This window comes from Castor canadensis, chromosome 6 (genome assembly GCF_047511655.1).
Source record: "Castor canadensis chromosome 6, mCasCan1.hap1v2, whole genome shotgun sequence".
NCBI classification, from domain to species: domain Eukaryota; kingdom Metazoa; phylum Chordata; class Mammalia; order Rodentia; family Castoridae; genus Castor; species Castor canadensis.
This window is the reverse complement of record NC_133391.1, coordinates 97,126,337-97,141,940: the sequence shown is the minus strand read 5'-3', so window position 1 is coordinate 97,141,940 and position 15,604 is coordinate 97,126,337. Positions and strand designations below refer to the sequence as shown.

The window sequence follows — 15,604 nt, the reverse complement described above, 5'->3', positions numbered from 1 at the left end:
TTTCAACTGTAAAATGTAGATGATGGTAACAGCTCACTTGCATTGAGGATATTTCACATGTAGCCGCCATTCCACAGGCATTACCCATGTGAACTCATGTATCCTTACAACTACCATTTGAGATGGCTGTTATAATTGTCTGCATTTTACAGGTGACTGAAGCCAGAGAGACACAGTGAATTGCCCAAGACCACACAGTTTGAAAGTAGGGAACCTGAACTTGACCCCCAAACTCTGACACCTACTCTATCCTATTAATGCAATCCTCTTTCTGTAATATATTATCAGGTAAGTGATTGACATATCATAGTTGCCTAATACATTAAAAATTATTGTTCAAATTAGGCCTAGAACATCAAAGGATGAAGTAATGGAAAAATTGGTAAGCTTAGAATCAGAAGCCTTGTTTCAGTTCTACACTGCTACTAACTAACTTTTGTTACCTTAAAAACCTTGTTTATTGTTCTTTGTCCAAAAAGAAAAAAAATTGAAGGATCAGGTAATTCCCACACAAATTATAGCTTTGTTTATCAGAACTTAAAAATGAATTATTTTTCTAGCTGATTACATAATTTGTATTTCTGCTTTTGCTTTCTTTAAATTAGCACAGCACTTTAAAGATGCAAGAATAGCAGAAATCAGGAATGATACTTAAAATCTCAGAGTCCTCTCTATCAGTGAGAAATCTCTCTATATAACCCTCTATCTAATCTATGTAATCATTCTATCTATCCTATTTACTTACTTATATGCCAGAATGTGCATTGATTTGGCTTCTATAAATGATCTTTTTTGTGGTTATAGCTTTCAAAAACGAAACGAAGCTTAAAGTTTATTGCATAACCATGAAAGCACAAGATAGAGAGAGTATAAGGACAGGAGACAATTTTCACCTTCTCCACTTATGCCTGCAGACAACTTTCCACCCCTCTTCACTGGAATATGGATTGCATCAATGGGCTCTCCTGCCTTCCCACTGGGTTCAGACAACTGGTGACACCAGCAGAAGGGTGAGGATGAGAGGAGAGGTCTTATTCCCCTGGATCCTCCCTGCCAGGAAGCACCTCAGTTGCTGTGTGTAAGGCCACAGCTATTGTTCAGTGACTTCTACAGCAACAGCTTTTCCTCTCTGCTTTTCACTAACCTACCCTTTCCCCTTGCTCCCTTGGCTTAAAGGTGAAAACATCTTCCTATATTCATTAGTCCCTTGTTGGTTTTCTATAACTCATGTAAATAGTTTTTTTTTAGTTAAAATATCCTCAATTACCTTGGTAATTGAGAGTCTACATCCTTGTCATCAAAGGTAACCTTTGGCTACTTAATGTAACAAAAATACACTTAAATTTTTTGAAGCTGTTCTTTGCTAAAAAATGAAGAACTTTTATAGAATTGGAGGCCGGGAAAGTCTGCTTAAATTTACCTCCTCCTTCTGGTCCCTTAGCAAATGTTCTCCTAAATAAGAACATGGAGAAATTTAGATTTCATTCAAATGCTATTCAACATTTCCATTATTTTTTCTGCAAAGATGTATAGGCTATATTCAGCTATCCATTTTCTAGGAAGTCAGATCCACTGATTAGCTTGCAAATCACGCTCAAGTCCTGCAGCAAATTTTACATGGAACTCAATTCTTCCTCTGGTTGTAGAAAAGCCCACTCTATTCCCCCTCCATTTAGGACAGGTCATACAAGTCTCCAGTTAATGTGCCAAACTACAGGAACAACAACCTGCTGCTTTACCTCCAACTTTGGAATTGTATGCAACTCCGACCCCACATTTGTGATTATTTGCTTGCATGGCAATTTCTCCTGCACATCTGGTCCCATGTCTGAGGATTAAAAAGTAAGAATTATAAATCATTAATAAGGACAAGTATTTGTTTTGCACATGACTCCAGGGTACATGGGTATATTAGCTTCTTTTTTGCCAGCCTTGTTCCTGGCTTTCTTATCATTAGTTATTAAAAAGATTTATGTTTAGATGAAGGACACAGGTACTGGGGCCAAAACATGTGAGTTCAAATTCTGGTTTCTGACCTTGGGTCGGTCACTTATCCTCAAGGGTCATTGGCAGATCACATGAAGTCCTTGTAGTAGTGCAGTAAAATATTTGCTAACATATATTAGGAATTCATTAAGTGTTGGCTATTGACACTATGATGAAACCCCTGACATGCAAGAATAATGTCACAGACATGGCTTCTGCTTCTTACTTTTGGTAGTGAGTGGCTCCTCACCTTCCTCCCTAGTGATTGCCTTGGATTAGATTGTCCTGGACCAGCCTAGAAGAATATGGTAGGACAGAGTTTCCTGTAAGTCCTCTTCCTCTACTTTAACCACATATCACACTAAAACATCTCAGGATTTTCTGGTCCAAAGAAGTCTGAGATTTCAGGACACTACAGCCTAATTGGGAAACAGGGTACTCTTGCAATTCTGACCGGGGCCAGAAGCCTAAAAAAGTGGGTTTTGCAGTCAGGCAAAGAGGGTAATTGGTGATTTCAGAATATTTATTGGGGAACTGACCTCTAAAACACACAAAATTCCTTCACTAAAGCATCAGTTCTGAAACTCTTGGGCTAATAATTGTCTTTTTCCACTCCCAGCCCTACTCAGGAGAGCCAATAAGTCAAGAGCATGTTAATGTGAATCCAGTTCATACATAATCCATGTGGAACCACCTGGGAGTGCTGTGAAGGCTGTTGGTTACTTGCAGGAGCCAACAGATATGCTGACAGAGAGGAAAAGAGGAGAGAGGTACCTCTGAGTGACAATGCCAGTCAGCTACAGTGTGAACAATCTATCAATTCAGCTTGGCACAGAATATAAAATTCTTAAATTGCCTGGATCATCCAAAATAATTCTGTTTAACTTATCCTTTGTGTGAGTGTGTATGTGTGTGTGTGTATAATCCCAAAGTCTCTGCCTTTATAAAAAGAGAAATTCTGTTGCCATCCTCTGAGAAATGTGCTTCCAGGAGTACCCACTGCCTATACTTCCATTTATATAGGATGGAAACAGGGCTCAATATAGCAAAAAAAAAAAAAAAAAAAAAAAATCCAGTGCAAGCCTCCAACTTAAGCCAACAGACCTAACTTGACAAATATCTCCAACATTGTGGGGGCTCTGTCCAAAAAAATGACGTAATGTTGTGCCACCTATATTTAATCTGTGTTGACTTTTCTAGTGAACATTGTAGTAGAACTGTGGTACAAATATGGCTCCTCCTCTTATCCTTACTTGCCACTTTCACACACTGAGAAAAAAGGAAGATCTTATCAAAGTGTGTCTATGTCATTCTTCATAGACCTGCAGTTCTTTTTCTTTCCTAAATTAGGTACTGAGATTAAAAAAAAAAAAAACTCTTGACTTGGAACAATGGAAGTAGCTGGCATTTAAACAAATTGACTGTTTAAAAAATTATTCTACAAAATAGTCTAAAGACTACTATTATTCTGGTTAAAATATCCTTGTCACAGTTATTTATGTAGAAAAATAATCTGTAATTGGTGTTGAAATATTGAATACAGAGTCATGCCAGCTTAATAGTAAGAGTTACCTGCACTTTTATGATTTTTCTAATTTAGTGATTCCTTTTTGATTTTCTGAGGAGCATTCAAATATGGTTTCTATTAGTCTCACTTACATAGTAATAAAGAACAGCTGTAGGACTGAGTGTGTGGTTCATGTGGTTAGAGCACTTGCCTAGCAAGTGCAAGGCCCTGAATTCAAACCCCATTACCACCAAAAAATTCAAACTAAACCAAAAAGGCAACAACAACAAAACAGCAGTAACAGAGATGGTTTGGAGAGATAGGGCACTTGGAATTGGGAGATAATAGGTCTCCAATTGCTAGAAGACTAATAAAATGGACCCACTGATTTTTCAGACATGGGATTTATGCCTGACAAAATGCTAGAAGAGTTTTGAGGACATGCTTATTTATTGCATCTTTTGATAAATGATAAGGACGCTATCTGTTTAGATGATAGTCAAGAGAATTCTGAGTTAGTTGCTCATTGGGTCATTTTCATATAGCAGCTTCTGAATTGGCTGAAAAATTGACTTCTGCTTTTCCTCTTATCAGATGATATTATTTTTGTCATGATGATTTCTCACTGAGACAAGGTCTACCTCCGTTGCTAAAGGAGAAATTTTGATACTCATTGTCGTCACTACTGATGTGATCATTACCATCATCAGCATCAACTCAGCCAGCACGTATTGAACTTCTTTATATATCATGCAGCACCCACAGCATTTATATAAACTCTTGTAATCACCGTAATAACCCAACTAAGTAGACCACCCTTTTAAAAATATGCTAAAACCTAATACAAAGGAGTTGAATAATTTATTCAAGGTCGCTCAACTATTTGCTTGATGTAAATCTGACTCCAAAGTCTGCTCTTAACTATTGGGCAGTGCAGTGCTAATTCCATGCATGTGTGAGGTCCACAGCACGCAATGCTCTGGAAGCTCAGAATTTTCAGGCAAAAAATAAATAACATTATGTGTGGCTTTTGCAACTCTCTGGGCTGGAGAAAATGTAACTATTATGAATGTGTGGATCTGGATGCCAGGACCCAGCTGCATTTCTCTTGTCTGTTGTTAGGCCATGTTCTTCTGGGGAAACTATAAGCGTGGTTATGACCACCATAGAAAGTTGGGGTGATTTGTTCACATGTATTTCTTTATATTTCTTTTCATGATCAACATCACGTATGTTGCTGATAGTAAAAACTTCATGGAAGAATTGGTGGGGTTGGGGGAGAAGGCAGAGGGCTCAACATTTAGACTTACTATGTCCCAAACATTCATTCCAAAGCTAAAAGTATTTAGTAACACTCAAGATAATAATTCAATAAGATAAGGAGAATTTTATAGTAAGAAATTTAATTAAAACATGGTTCTATAAATCAAAAGGAATATAAAAACAGAAGCTTTGGTTTCTGTTTAAAAGCAACAAAACACTGCAGTATGGATGTTATGCATTAACATTTTCTAAGAGCTGAAATTTGGGTGAAATTTATAGTGTAATTCTCTCGAACAAGATAAAAGCATTTTTAACTACTTTATTCCCCCAAAATGCACATTTACTCACTTGTTCTCATTTGTGGGATCATATCGGGGAAATGGATCATGATCATTATCATTGAAGTCATAGCTGGCCTCTGGATCCTAAGGAAACAACAAAAATAATACTGTAGCATTACAAAAAAGGAGCACTTCCTGGGCTTTCTACCACTGTTTCTTTCAGTCCGAGCAGACAACTCCAAAGTCTGCATTTCAGTTTCTAACCAAGTCACTGAACATTTGTTATACCCACAAATCAGGCAGCGACGATGAACACAGCAAAGTAAGCCAGCATTCAATTCTCAGTGAATGTTACCAAACTCGTAGCTCACTGATGTTCTGGAAAAAGTCAGAGTTTAACAGGTTCAACAGCTTCATTTTTCAGATGAGAAAATGGAGGCCCAGAAAAGCTGAATGACTTAACTAAAACCAGAGAGCTAATTAGTGATACTTTGACACTCATCCCTATGACCATAGGTGCAAAAAGCTGGGGTTTAGGTCCATGATGGTTTCCTTCAGTCTTCACAGGTACAGTAAAATAAAATCCATATAATTTAATTATGGAGAGTGTAACTGAAATTCAAGAGAAGCTCCCAGGTCCCACCACCTTTCCCAATCAAATTGCTAAACTTAAACACCTCCCACTTAGGTTTCCTATTACCACAAGTGCTACTTCTCAGTATTTTCCATATCTTTTAATAATTCTTTGTTTCTATCCTATGCTAATCCCTTTTTCATCTCTTCTTTTTCTTGCATTTTCTTTTGCTCTTTAGTTTTGAGTTATAGTTGGGGAATGTTAGATGGGTGAAAAGGATGAGAGAAACAAAGAACAATCTTACAGATGAAATACACACTATTCTGATATAAAGACCAAAGATATATTATGGAGTTCACATTATATTATTAGCTTCATGAACAATTAAAACATAGCTTTCAACTATTTATTTTCCCATCTTTAGCTAACTTTATCAGCGTGGCACTTTTTCACTGTGTGGTGTTCACTTTGAATTCACATAGAACGAATCACATTCACATAACTTCACAACGTCAAGGATACTGACCCATAAAGGATTTGAGAGGAAGACTATAAAAATGATCTCAGACATCAGGCTTGAATTCATTGCTTTTTTGCCCTAAATTCCGAATGACTCACAGTCTGAATGGCTTTTAATAATTTAATTGGTGTAGGTAACGACCCCCCCCACACACACTTTTTCCCAACACACATGGTTTTGTATAATCCCTGAGCTCACTGAATTCTTCCAATGTCCACTGGTACAAAACAAGTTCATATGGGCAATAAAAGGGCCAAGGAAGGGGCAAAGCCTTGGTCTACTTTCCCAAGAGCTGACATCAGAGCAGCGTCCCCCTAGAGGAAGGAAAGTCCTGCATGTCTGCATAGACAGCTCCCTAAATTATAGTCATGAGATAGCTCACACTCACATAGTTGGCATAAATGTCTGTGTGATTCCACTCCAAGCCATCGTCCAGTACAGTGATTACGACTCCTTTGCCTGTGATGCCTTTTTGCCACACAGGTATCACATGAAGATCCAGCTTTGGCAGGGCTGCAGTCATCCTGGTATCTTGCTAGTAATGAAAAACAAAGAAGCATTGATAAAATCATGATTTGCTTGCCACAAAATTGGAATTTAAGCTCTAACTTGAAGACCAATCTTTCTTTTTCCTTGGGTCACTCTACTATTCAGAAGAAGGTAATTAGGTGAAATGAAGAAACAAAGTTGAAGGGAGGGCCAAATGAATCATTCAGAGTGAAGCTCTGCTCCCAATTGTCCCAATGGAAAAATCACTTGAAAGGATGAATCACCTTAGGCCCTTCTCTTTGAACTACATGGATTCAAAGAAGTTTGTCTCTAAGTTTCTTTCATTTATAACAACATGCTCAAACATTTTGTCTACTGAAGCTTTATTTGATGGCCTGTGTTTCTATCTCCCACAATCCCTGAGCCATTTTGAGCTTTCATTATATTGCCTGATGCACAGTCTTTCATGGGTGTTGTAGAAATTTTCTTCTAAGAGAAAAATCAGAACCTGGATTGCTCAGGAGACTGTGTTCTCATTGAGAATTACAATTTATCTATTTCTGTGTATGAGTGATTTAGGGAGGGAGTATCTATAACCATGTTGTAAACATTTTTCCTTTTCTGATAGTCACCGTGTGGGGGACTATATGGGAGAAGGGCTGAACAACAAGGGAGCATAGGAATAAGAACATTTTCTAGCATTGAGAGATATAGTGGAGGAGTACCATGTACCTGGTGAAGAGGTCAATAAGAAACTTGTATGCAACAACAATCAAACATGTCAGTGAATGGACTTCCCCCTTATCCATCCCCCTCATAAGGAGGTGGGGGTGGGGCAAAATTTACCAGCCCAGTGTGATGCTGAATCACAAGAGGATGGAACCATGCAACATTTTGGCTGGCTCATACTAGACAGGAAGGCTTCTGTGATCATAGAGTGTGATTGTAAGGGTATGACCTCTGGGGCCATGAATTATGGCTACACCACTGGTAGCATATGATTTAAGCAAATTATTAAACTTACCAATGTTTCTGCTTATTCATCTGTTAAATAGGCATAATTGCAATATTTATAACAAGGTAATTTTGAGGACTAAATGAGTTCATATTGTACTTAAAATGGAATTTGGCACATAGTAAATGTACAATAGGTGTTAGTTGATAGGTGTCTTCTGCTGTGATGAGCAAATATTGCTTAGTTTAAGAGAATGGCAGATGAATTGATCCCCACTCCTACCCATTATTTAAAAAAAAGTGTCTAAGCCTTCATTTATGGTTGTCATGAAAAACATTTTTTAATACTTTCAGCAATAAATCCTTCTGTTTACATATATTACTACTATAGAAGCTTAACATTAAAAGTCATCAAGCAAGCAGTAACATAATTTCTCAACTCAGTTCCACACACCAATAAAGATATGATAAATATCTTAAAGGTAGAATAGTTTGCAAGCCCAGACATTTGTAAATAAACTTTACTAGTGTTCCTTCCTTTAGCCTCACTCAGAGATTCTCACCTGAAACATATAAGAATTATTTGGGACTATACATGCCTAATCACATTAACTGTAATCTAAGAGTGATTTAGAAGGTACTCAAGAATACATTCAAACAATGCTGCTTTTGAAACCTCTGACCTGGCAAGACATGATTTTTCTGCACTTGTCCCAGATAAGTTTAAGAAGAAAAAAGACAACATGCACAACAGATAAAGCTCTGGTTCAAACACCTCACCCAGCAAAGCAGAAGATCCAGATCAAGAAGGTCCCACCAACCCTAATCTGTGGATAGCATAGTCCTCTGCTGAATTCAGACAGATGATATAGATTGATAGTGCAGAGAACGCAGATCCTACAGTCTTTCTGTAGGTACTTACCAAGTACCACTGCTGATTCCACATAGGATCATTGAAGAGATTTAGTGCAGAGTCTCCTAAAGCTGAACGTTTGCTTCTCTTTTTTTCATACTGTTGTTCAGCCCATATCACCTATAAGGATTTTTATATTAAGAAAATCAAAAGCCATGCAACCACATCTGTGAAATCATCTTTCCTCCATCTCTAGGATCCTGCCCACCAGGACTCAGGAAACTCCACAGTGTTTTTGTCTGACCACAGATCAAACTGGCAGCCCAGTGAGAAGAAGTGCCCGTGGGGGAGACAAACATTTCCTCTGTTACAGTAAAGTGTACCTTTAGGGGAAGAGAAGCAGTCAGTGAAGTGATGATTCCCTCAAATTATTTACCCTGTGATTACAGTGGAGTAAAAGTTTAGCCTGCTTTCATCAGAAAATGGGCCATAATACTCATTTTTATAGTAAGTTCCAGGACTCTGTACTTGAAAATTTGTTCATTTTCATGAACTGAATCACCAAGCTAAGAGACTGTGGAGACTGCTGTTACAGTGCTCTTGAACCTTAATTTTTCTTTCTTTTCACACAAAAGGTGGAAATTGCAAATGTTACACAAGACAAGAATGGTGCTGTGTCTTTGCAAATTTGAAACTCTGGCTGCTCTGCACTTCAACCCCTTACTTAACAGTATTTAATAGGAGAAACAGACCCAGAGTGATGAATGAGCATTACTGACCAGGCACACTTGCCATTAATTCAGTCTCATGCATTATGTAAAGAGATCTGACAATCCAAAAATTACCTGGCCCTCATTTAGGGCATAATCCTATTATGTTTGAGGTCCTGGGAGAGTAAGGGACTGCTTTGTATTTATAAACATTACAAGATTTATGCTATGTTATATGTTTGCTGAGCAATATGACTGTTCCCTGTTGCAAACACCAGCTTTTCTTTTGCATACGTGGTGACAGTCCACTGTGAGGTGGGATATTGTTCATGTGAGAGTCCTAATGAGTCAGATCCAAAAATAAAAACTAAAAAATAATTTGCAGCTGACAAATAAAACCATCCACTAAGACTGTCCTGAATTTTCAATTAGAAAAATATACTGCAAGCATATTCTAAACAGTGGGAAGGACTTGAGAGCTAGAAATTCGTCAATATAATTTATTTTTAAAGTGATTTATTTTCAAGCATAATTATTTTGGCTTAAAATACCACAGTACTTGGAATACACTGCTCACAATCTAAGTTGGTCTTTGGAAGTTGGGTGCTAGGAAACAAGTAGTGATCCTTGTGGAAGAGGTGACTTGGAGTTGGAGATTTCATTAGTCTGTAAAGATAGACTATTGCTGCATTTCACAGGGCTGATTTGAAAGAGTATTATTCCCCATCAAAGAAGAGCAATAAAATGAGAATCAAGAGCAATTTTTAAAACTGGAACATAAGAAGAGGCACTCTGCCATCTGATCAGATAAACATTCAATTGTAGGAAACAGTGTTATGATTAATGTCATTAACTCAGAATTGCATATTAATCTCCAAAGAGCAGACTAAATGGAACAGAGAAAATTGGCAGTGCCTTCTTATTATGCATATAATAGGTATCATGCACTTCATTGTAAATAATATTTTTGATCTGGAAGAGCATTGAAGATCATCTAGTCTAATCCTCCACTGCAAGCTTCTATGGCTCTAGGAATTTTCCTAAAATAAAATTATTCTAGGGCTAATTTTTCATAGGGTTATTAAAACTCATTTTTAATGAAGTTACATTGGGGAGCAAATTGTTAGCTTTTTTTAAAAAAAAAACTATGCCTTGGAATTCCTCTCAAAATTAATGAGATAACTGAAGAATGGGTCTGGGTCATCTGTTCATTTTCATGCTGCACTTTGAATAAGAATAGCAGGTACACTTCACTCTGTCCAGTTTCTCCTATGAAGATGAGTAGGGAGGTCAGTTTGACTTCCTTGTGTATTGATGCTGGGCATGCGTTTATGCAGAGAAAGAAGTCTCTCCTGCCTTGGCCACCAACTAAGCCTAGCCAGAGTGCTGGAAGGTGTCCTGCTTCTCAGAGACCACATGCAATAAGCCATCTACCTTTGAGTGGGTAAGAGATGACATAATTGGACAGCAAATCTGTTAAAGTAAGGTTCAGGGTCTCTGATTTGGTCTCCCACATCTAGCCAGAATTGACAAAAGAACTAGCAAGGGTGTACTTGGGCTGCAGGTTTGCAGTCTGTGGTTCTGATATAGCAGTAACAGAATGTGATTGGTTCTTTCACATTTGAACACTGGTGACCAAGGACCAATAATTTGTTACCCTTATAATTTGTCTTCTATTATTTAAAAAATCTGTCAGTTAAGGGACAAATAAAGCTGCAAATTATTTCACAGCTTTCATGAATTACATGTACTTTTTGTCTGTTCTATCACTTTTCTGTCACTTTTGCTTCTCCCCCTCCACCCCAGGAAGCAGAGAGAATATGTTGTTATCTTGCACTATAATTCTCTAGAGTGTCCTAGATATCAGGGCAACCAGGATAAATTTCTCCCAGTATGGCACAGTCTTGAGAAAAGGCAACACTGTGTATGCAAATTTCAGCAATCCTAATGTGGTCAACATTTTTCTGTTAACATATTTGCTGACCTTGAACATAGATTTAAAAAATCAATAGAGATATTACATATGCATTCATATTCTCCCCATCCCATTGACCTATATTGATTCTAAACATTTCCTGCCATTTACTAATCATGAATCAGTATACAAACAATGATAAAAAGAGATAATATGGTTTGGATCAAACAGTACAACACTTATGGAAACATTTATCTCATGAAAACGTAGATTTAGAGCTCTTTCACAAACACTAGTATATTTCTAGAGGTGGAAATGGTGGAATGTTTTTCAGTTACACTGAAATGTTATTGAAATAAGGGTAATATATTTCTTTCGCATCCTTACATTGGTATTAGAGTGCCTGGCACGTAAGAGATACATAATAAAAGATTGCTGGTTATGTTGCTAAAATTTTTCACTAGTGCTGCCACCTGATTTTCAATATTCAAAAATTAAAACTTTAGATATATATATATATATATATATATATATGCATATTACATATAAAGTATATATAATTACCTTTAGTTTAATTAACCAATCTAAACTTGTTATTATATGCAATAATAACCCTATGAAAAGAACCTAGAAACACTATAGATAAACACCAAAAAAGAATCATATTTGAAAAACATTTTTGCTCTTGTTAGAAATCATAAAGAAAGCAGGTAAGTCACGGTACTGGTTTGAGGACAAATGCACAACACTTACACGATCATCATCAGACAATCTCTTAGTGATATGAAGGGCACTCCTTCGAGACCTTTGGGGATGGTTTGTATGTTTGAATAAGTAGTGATTTTCAAGTGATCCAATCTATAAAATAAAACAAAACAAAATCAAAATCCACTTTCCCAAACAAGTATATGTGAACTGGTTCCAAAATCAACTAACTTAGAGACAGGAAACTTTTATTAAGCCTCTTCTTGGTTCCTCGACGTTAACTTTTTTATTCATGAAGGCACTGACAGAAGTTTTGATATGACCCTCAGAATATTGTTGCTTGGGCTTATAGTGTACTTGGGAACTGGTGATGCCTCTGTTTCATACATTTTAGAAGTAACTTGGATTTGTGTGTGTGTGCATATATATTTTTTTCTCAAAAAATGCTCATTTAATCAAATATATGTGTTAGAAAGCAATTATTTGTGGAAAGCAACCAAACTGCTTTTGTATTATCTGTAGTCAGTGCCACATTCAGCTAAAACAAGTCATTGATATACTATATAGCCATTGAGTCCATAGTGATAAATGTTATCAGCTATTACTGGTGATAACTTTTTTTTTGTGGGACTGGAATTTGAACTCAGGGCTTCATGCTTCCAAAGCAGGTACTCTACGCCTTGAGCTACACCTCATTTTGCTCTGGTTATTTTGGAGATGGGGTCTCATGAACTGGCTGGTCTCCTGGGCTGGCCTAGAATTGCAGTCCTCCAGATCTCAGCCTCCCAAGTAGCTAGGATCCAGTTCCTGGTTTACTATCTTTTGATTTTCTACTAGTTTAAGGTTTTCAAGAAAGAACATGCCATATTTAGCACAGGTGTGTATACTTCTTGCATGATTCTCAACACTATCTGGTCCATTTAGAACTATGTTCATTATTCTTTTAAGCTAGAGTCCCTTTACATGAACCAGTACCAAATGTGAAGCTACCAAACCCTCTAGAGGCCCTGCATGGCTTAAATTAAGAGACAAACTACTAACAACACTTTATCCCAGAAGAAGTATGTTGTTTAAATTAGCAGTTCTCATCCTCCAGAGAAAAATTTTAATACAGATATTTAGCTCCAAGACTGAACCTTAGGCAGAGTATCTGCTGTAAGCTGTAGATGGAGTTGGAGAGAGAGATCAGAAGCCACAGGAGAAGATAAAGGTTGCTTAGCTCTGTTTCTGCTGTCAATTGGTTTTGCTAGTCTCTACCTTAATCTTTAGGTAATCTTTTCATCTTTAGGCCATGATATTTTAGGACAGGAAGGACAAATTAGTATAATTTTAGTAATGGTAAACAAAAAGAGCAATAAATAGGGGCATGAACAGCACTATTAATCTCTTATAAATATTATACTCTTAAGGTATTTGTTTGTTAGTAATGCCACTTTACTAGAAAGGGTTAGAGGAAAAGGTATTGTAAATCATATGTAATTACAGATGGTGAATAATTTTTAAATTATTTGTGTGACTATGCCATCCCTATCTCAAAGATTCTACCAAGAAAACTGATTACTTTTTATTTTTTGGATTTATGTTTATTTATCTTGGAAAGTAATTCCCATATTGAATGGTCCAGGTCTGGATGTGTTTGGGGATGACAGGTGAGAAAAAGAAGAAAACTTTATTTTTCCTTTCTCTCCCAATCTCCTTTTACACAATTACCAGGCTGCCTAAGGGATCCAGGGTTAATTCTGCAGGATATCCCCCCATAAGGATTTGCCTTCTATTCCTGGAGTGAGTTCTCCAATCTCACTATGCTGTCCTGGCAACCTCTGACTCTTCTTCCTAAACCTTGTGCAGGTGTTTCCACCTGTGGGCAGCCTTCTTTCACTCCTCCCAATTTCCCTTCACCTTCTTTCCTTCAATCAAAAGATACTCTATTGAAACTCCAAGCACAGCTTCCATTACTACGCAAATTGCATTCACTTACAGTTTTTTGTTTCTAAGCCAGTCTCCTCTACTTTCTGAATTCCTTGAGAGCGTTTCTTTTCATTTATTCCTAACCGTCTAACACAAAGCCTGGAACACAGCAAGGGCTGAGCAAAAGCAAAAGGCTCAGTCTGTTCCTGGGGCACTGGAGAATCAATCTGGGTATTGACTTTCCTGCCGGGCATTTCAAAGACAGTTTGGCTCACAAAGTTAGAGAATGAAGCCTCTAGCAAGAGAACGCGTATTCCCCAGCGGATTCGATCTATGGAGTCGCCAACGCCCACACCGATTACTCATCCATGACTTCAGCTGCTTCAGCTGCGTCTCAATCACCACCTCCAGAAAAGAAAACGCGCCAAAATGTTTTACAACTCCCTTCCCCTCCCCCCCCCCCCCCGCTTCAATGCGGACCAATTTCCAAGGCTAGGGTCGAGGGCTTGATTCTGAGTCAAGAAAAAGGAAAGTTCTAGAGTAGAAGTCGCCCTATTTAGGGTCCCCTTGGAATCGTCCAGCCAAGCACGCTCCCTCGTAATGGCTTTGCGCTCCCCTTTCCGTCTATGAACCCAGCCCCGACTTGAACAGGCAACAGTTTCTCTCATTAGCTGAAACACCGGGGAGGATTACGCACATGATCGAGGAACAAGAAAGAAATACATCCTTTTCCCACAGTCAGTTCGGCAGCTCGACCCTGCAAGGGACATTGGTGAAGGAAAGTTACGAAGCTTCGACTTCCCAAGTTCCTTTTCCAGTAGCAACACTGGGCTCCTGGAGGAGGGAAACGGTGCTTCCTTGCCTTTCAGTTACCTCCTCTCCCGCAGACACTCCGCCGCCCCCTGCCCCACGCCGCCAACTTCCGAGCTGCTCGTCCCAGTAGCCGGCGCTCTCTCCACGCTCTGGGCGTGCCCCCAAACGCTGCAGGCGGATGTCCCCAAGCCTGCCTGGCCCCTTGCATCGGGACTTGGATCTGATGCTGCCATATTGAAAAGAAGGAAAGCGCCAGATCCTGACGCAGACCGCGCCTGAGTCCCGGGGGACAGAGCGCACTGCCTCTCCCAGAGTCGCTCGATGGGTGAGAGCCTGTGTGCACCTCAACTTCCTTGAACAAGTGTGGAGGGATTTTTTTTTTCTTCCAGGCTGCGCGGGAACGGCTTTCAGTTCTAGAGAGGATAATAGTAAGAACAAGCTCTACCCAGCTACAGCAGCTTCCTTCTGCCTGGCTGCGCCCGGCCCGAATGGTAAATAATGCAAACCCTCTTCCTCTAAAAGTGCGCCAGGGGCGAGCGCTGGAGGAACTCCCTGCTCTTGGCCACACTGGGCGCAGGAGCGTGCTACCTAGGCTCCCACTTGGGAGACCGCGCTTCAGTCTCACCATTCCCCTTGAGTCCCAGAAAGTTTCTTAAAAGTGCCAACTCTTACCTGACCCAAAAGGTCATAGCCCAGCTCCTCGGCGATGGCCGAGGCTGCCTCCGGGCCCCCGGGGATCTCCGCCGCCCATTCATTGACAAACTGCCTCTTCGCTTTTACACTGTTGAGTGCACACCAGGCGCAAAAGAGGGCGAAAGCAGTACACTGCAGACTCCAGGCTCTTGGCTCCATGGCTCACACACTCATTCGCATACAAGTGGAAAAGAGAGCGGGCAAAGAAGCAAGGTAGGAGAAAAGCCAGCCAGACTCGACCTTTCCACCCTCGGACTCGGAACCACTCCTGGCTCCCAGTTGTTCTGCGAAGAGCTAGGAGGCGCGCGAGGAGAGGCTGGGCGGCGGCGAGCGCTCACTGAAGCGCTGCGGTCTCCCGGCTGAGCGGAGCCCCAGCCTTCCCAGCCAGAATGGAAATGAGTGTTTACACGTCAATTCGACGAAAGCCATCTCT

At 39.3% G+C, this 15,604-nt stretch overlaps 1 protein-coding gene across 1 annotated transcript in view; it reads right to left on the bottom strand.

Moving 5' to 3' along the window:
* Positions 1 to 15,585, bottom strand: part of Pcsk1 (proprotein convertase subtilisin/kexin type 1) — a 35,598-nt gene extending 20,013 nt beyond the window's left edge. The window contains exons 1-6 of the mRNA XM_020161236.2: positions 15,151 to 15,585; positions 11,806 to 11,910; positions 8,497 to 8,607; positions 6,520 to 6,666; positions 5,105 to 5,181; positions 1,740 to 1,828 (exon numbers count right to left, since the gene is read on the bottom strand). Of these exons, the coding sequence (XP_020016825.1) occupies positions 1,740 to 1,828; positions 5,105 to 5,181; positions 6,520 to 6,666; positions 8,497 to 8,607; positions 11,806 to 11,910; positions 15,151 to 15,330 (709 nt within the window). The 5' untranslated portion in view covers positions 15,331 to 15,585. The remainder of the gene's footprint in view (positions 1 to 1,739; positions 1,829 to 5,104; positions 5,182 to 6,519; positions 6,667 to 8,496; positions 8,608 to 11,805; positions 11,911 to 15,150) is intronic.
* Between the last annotated feature and the right edge of the window lie 19 nt (positions 15,586 to 15,604).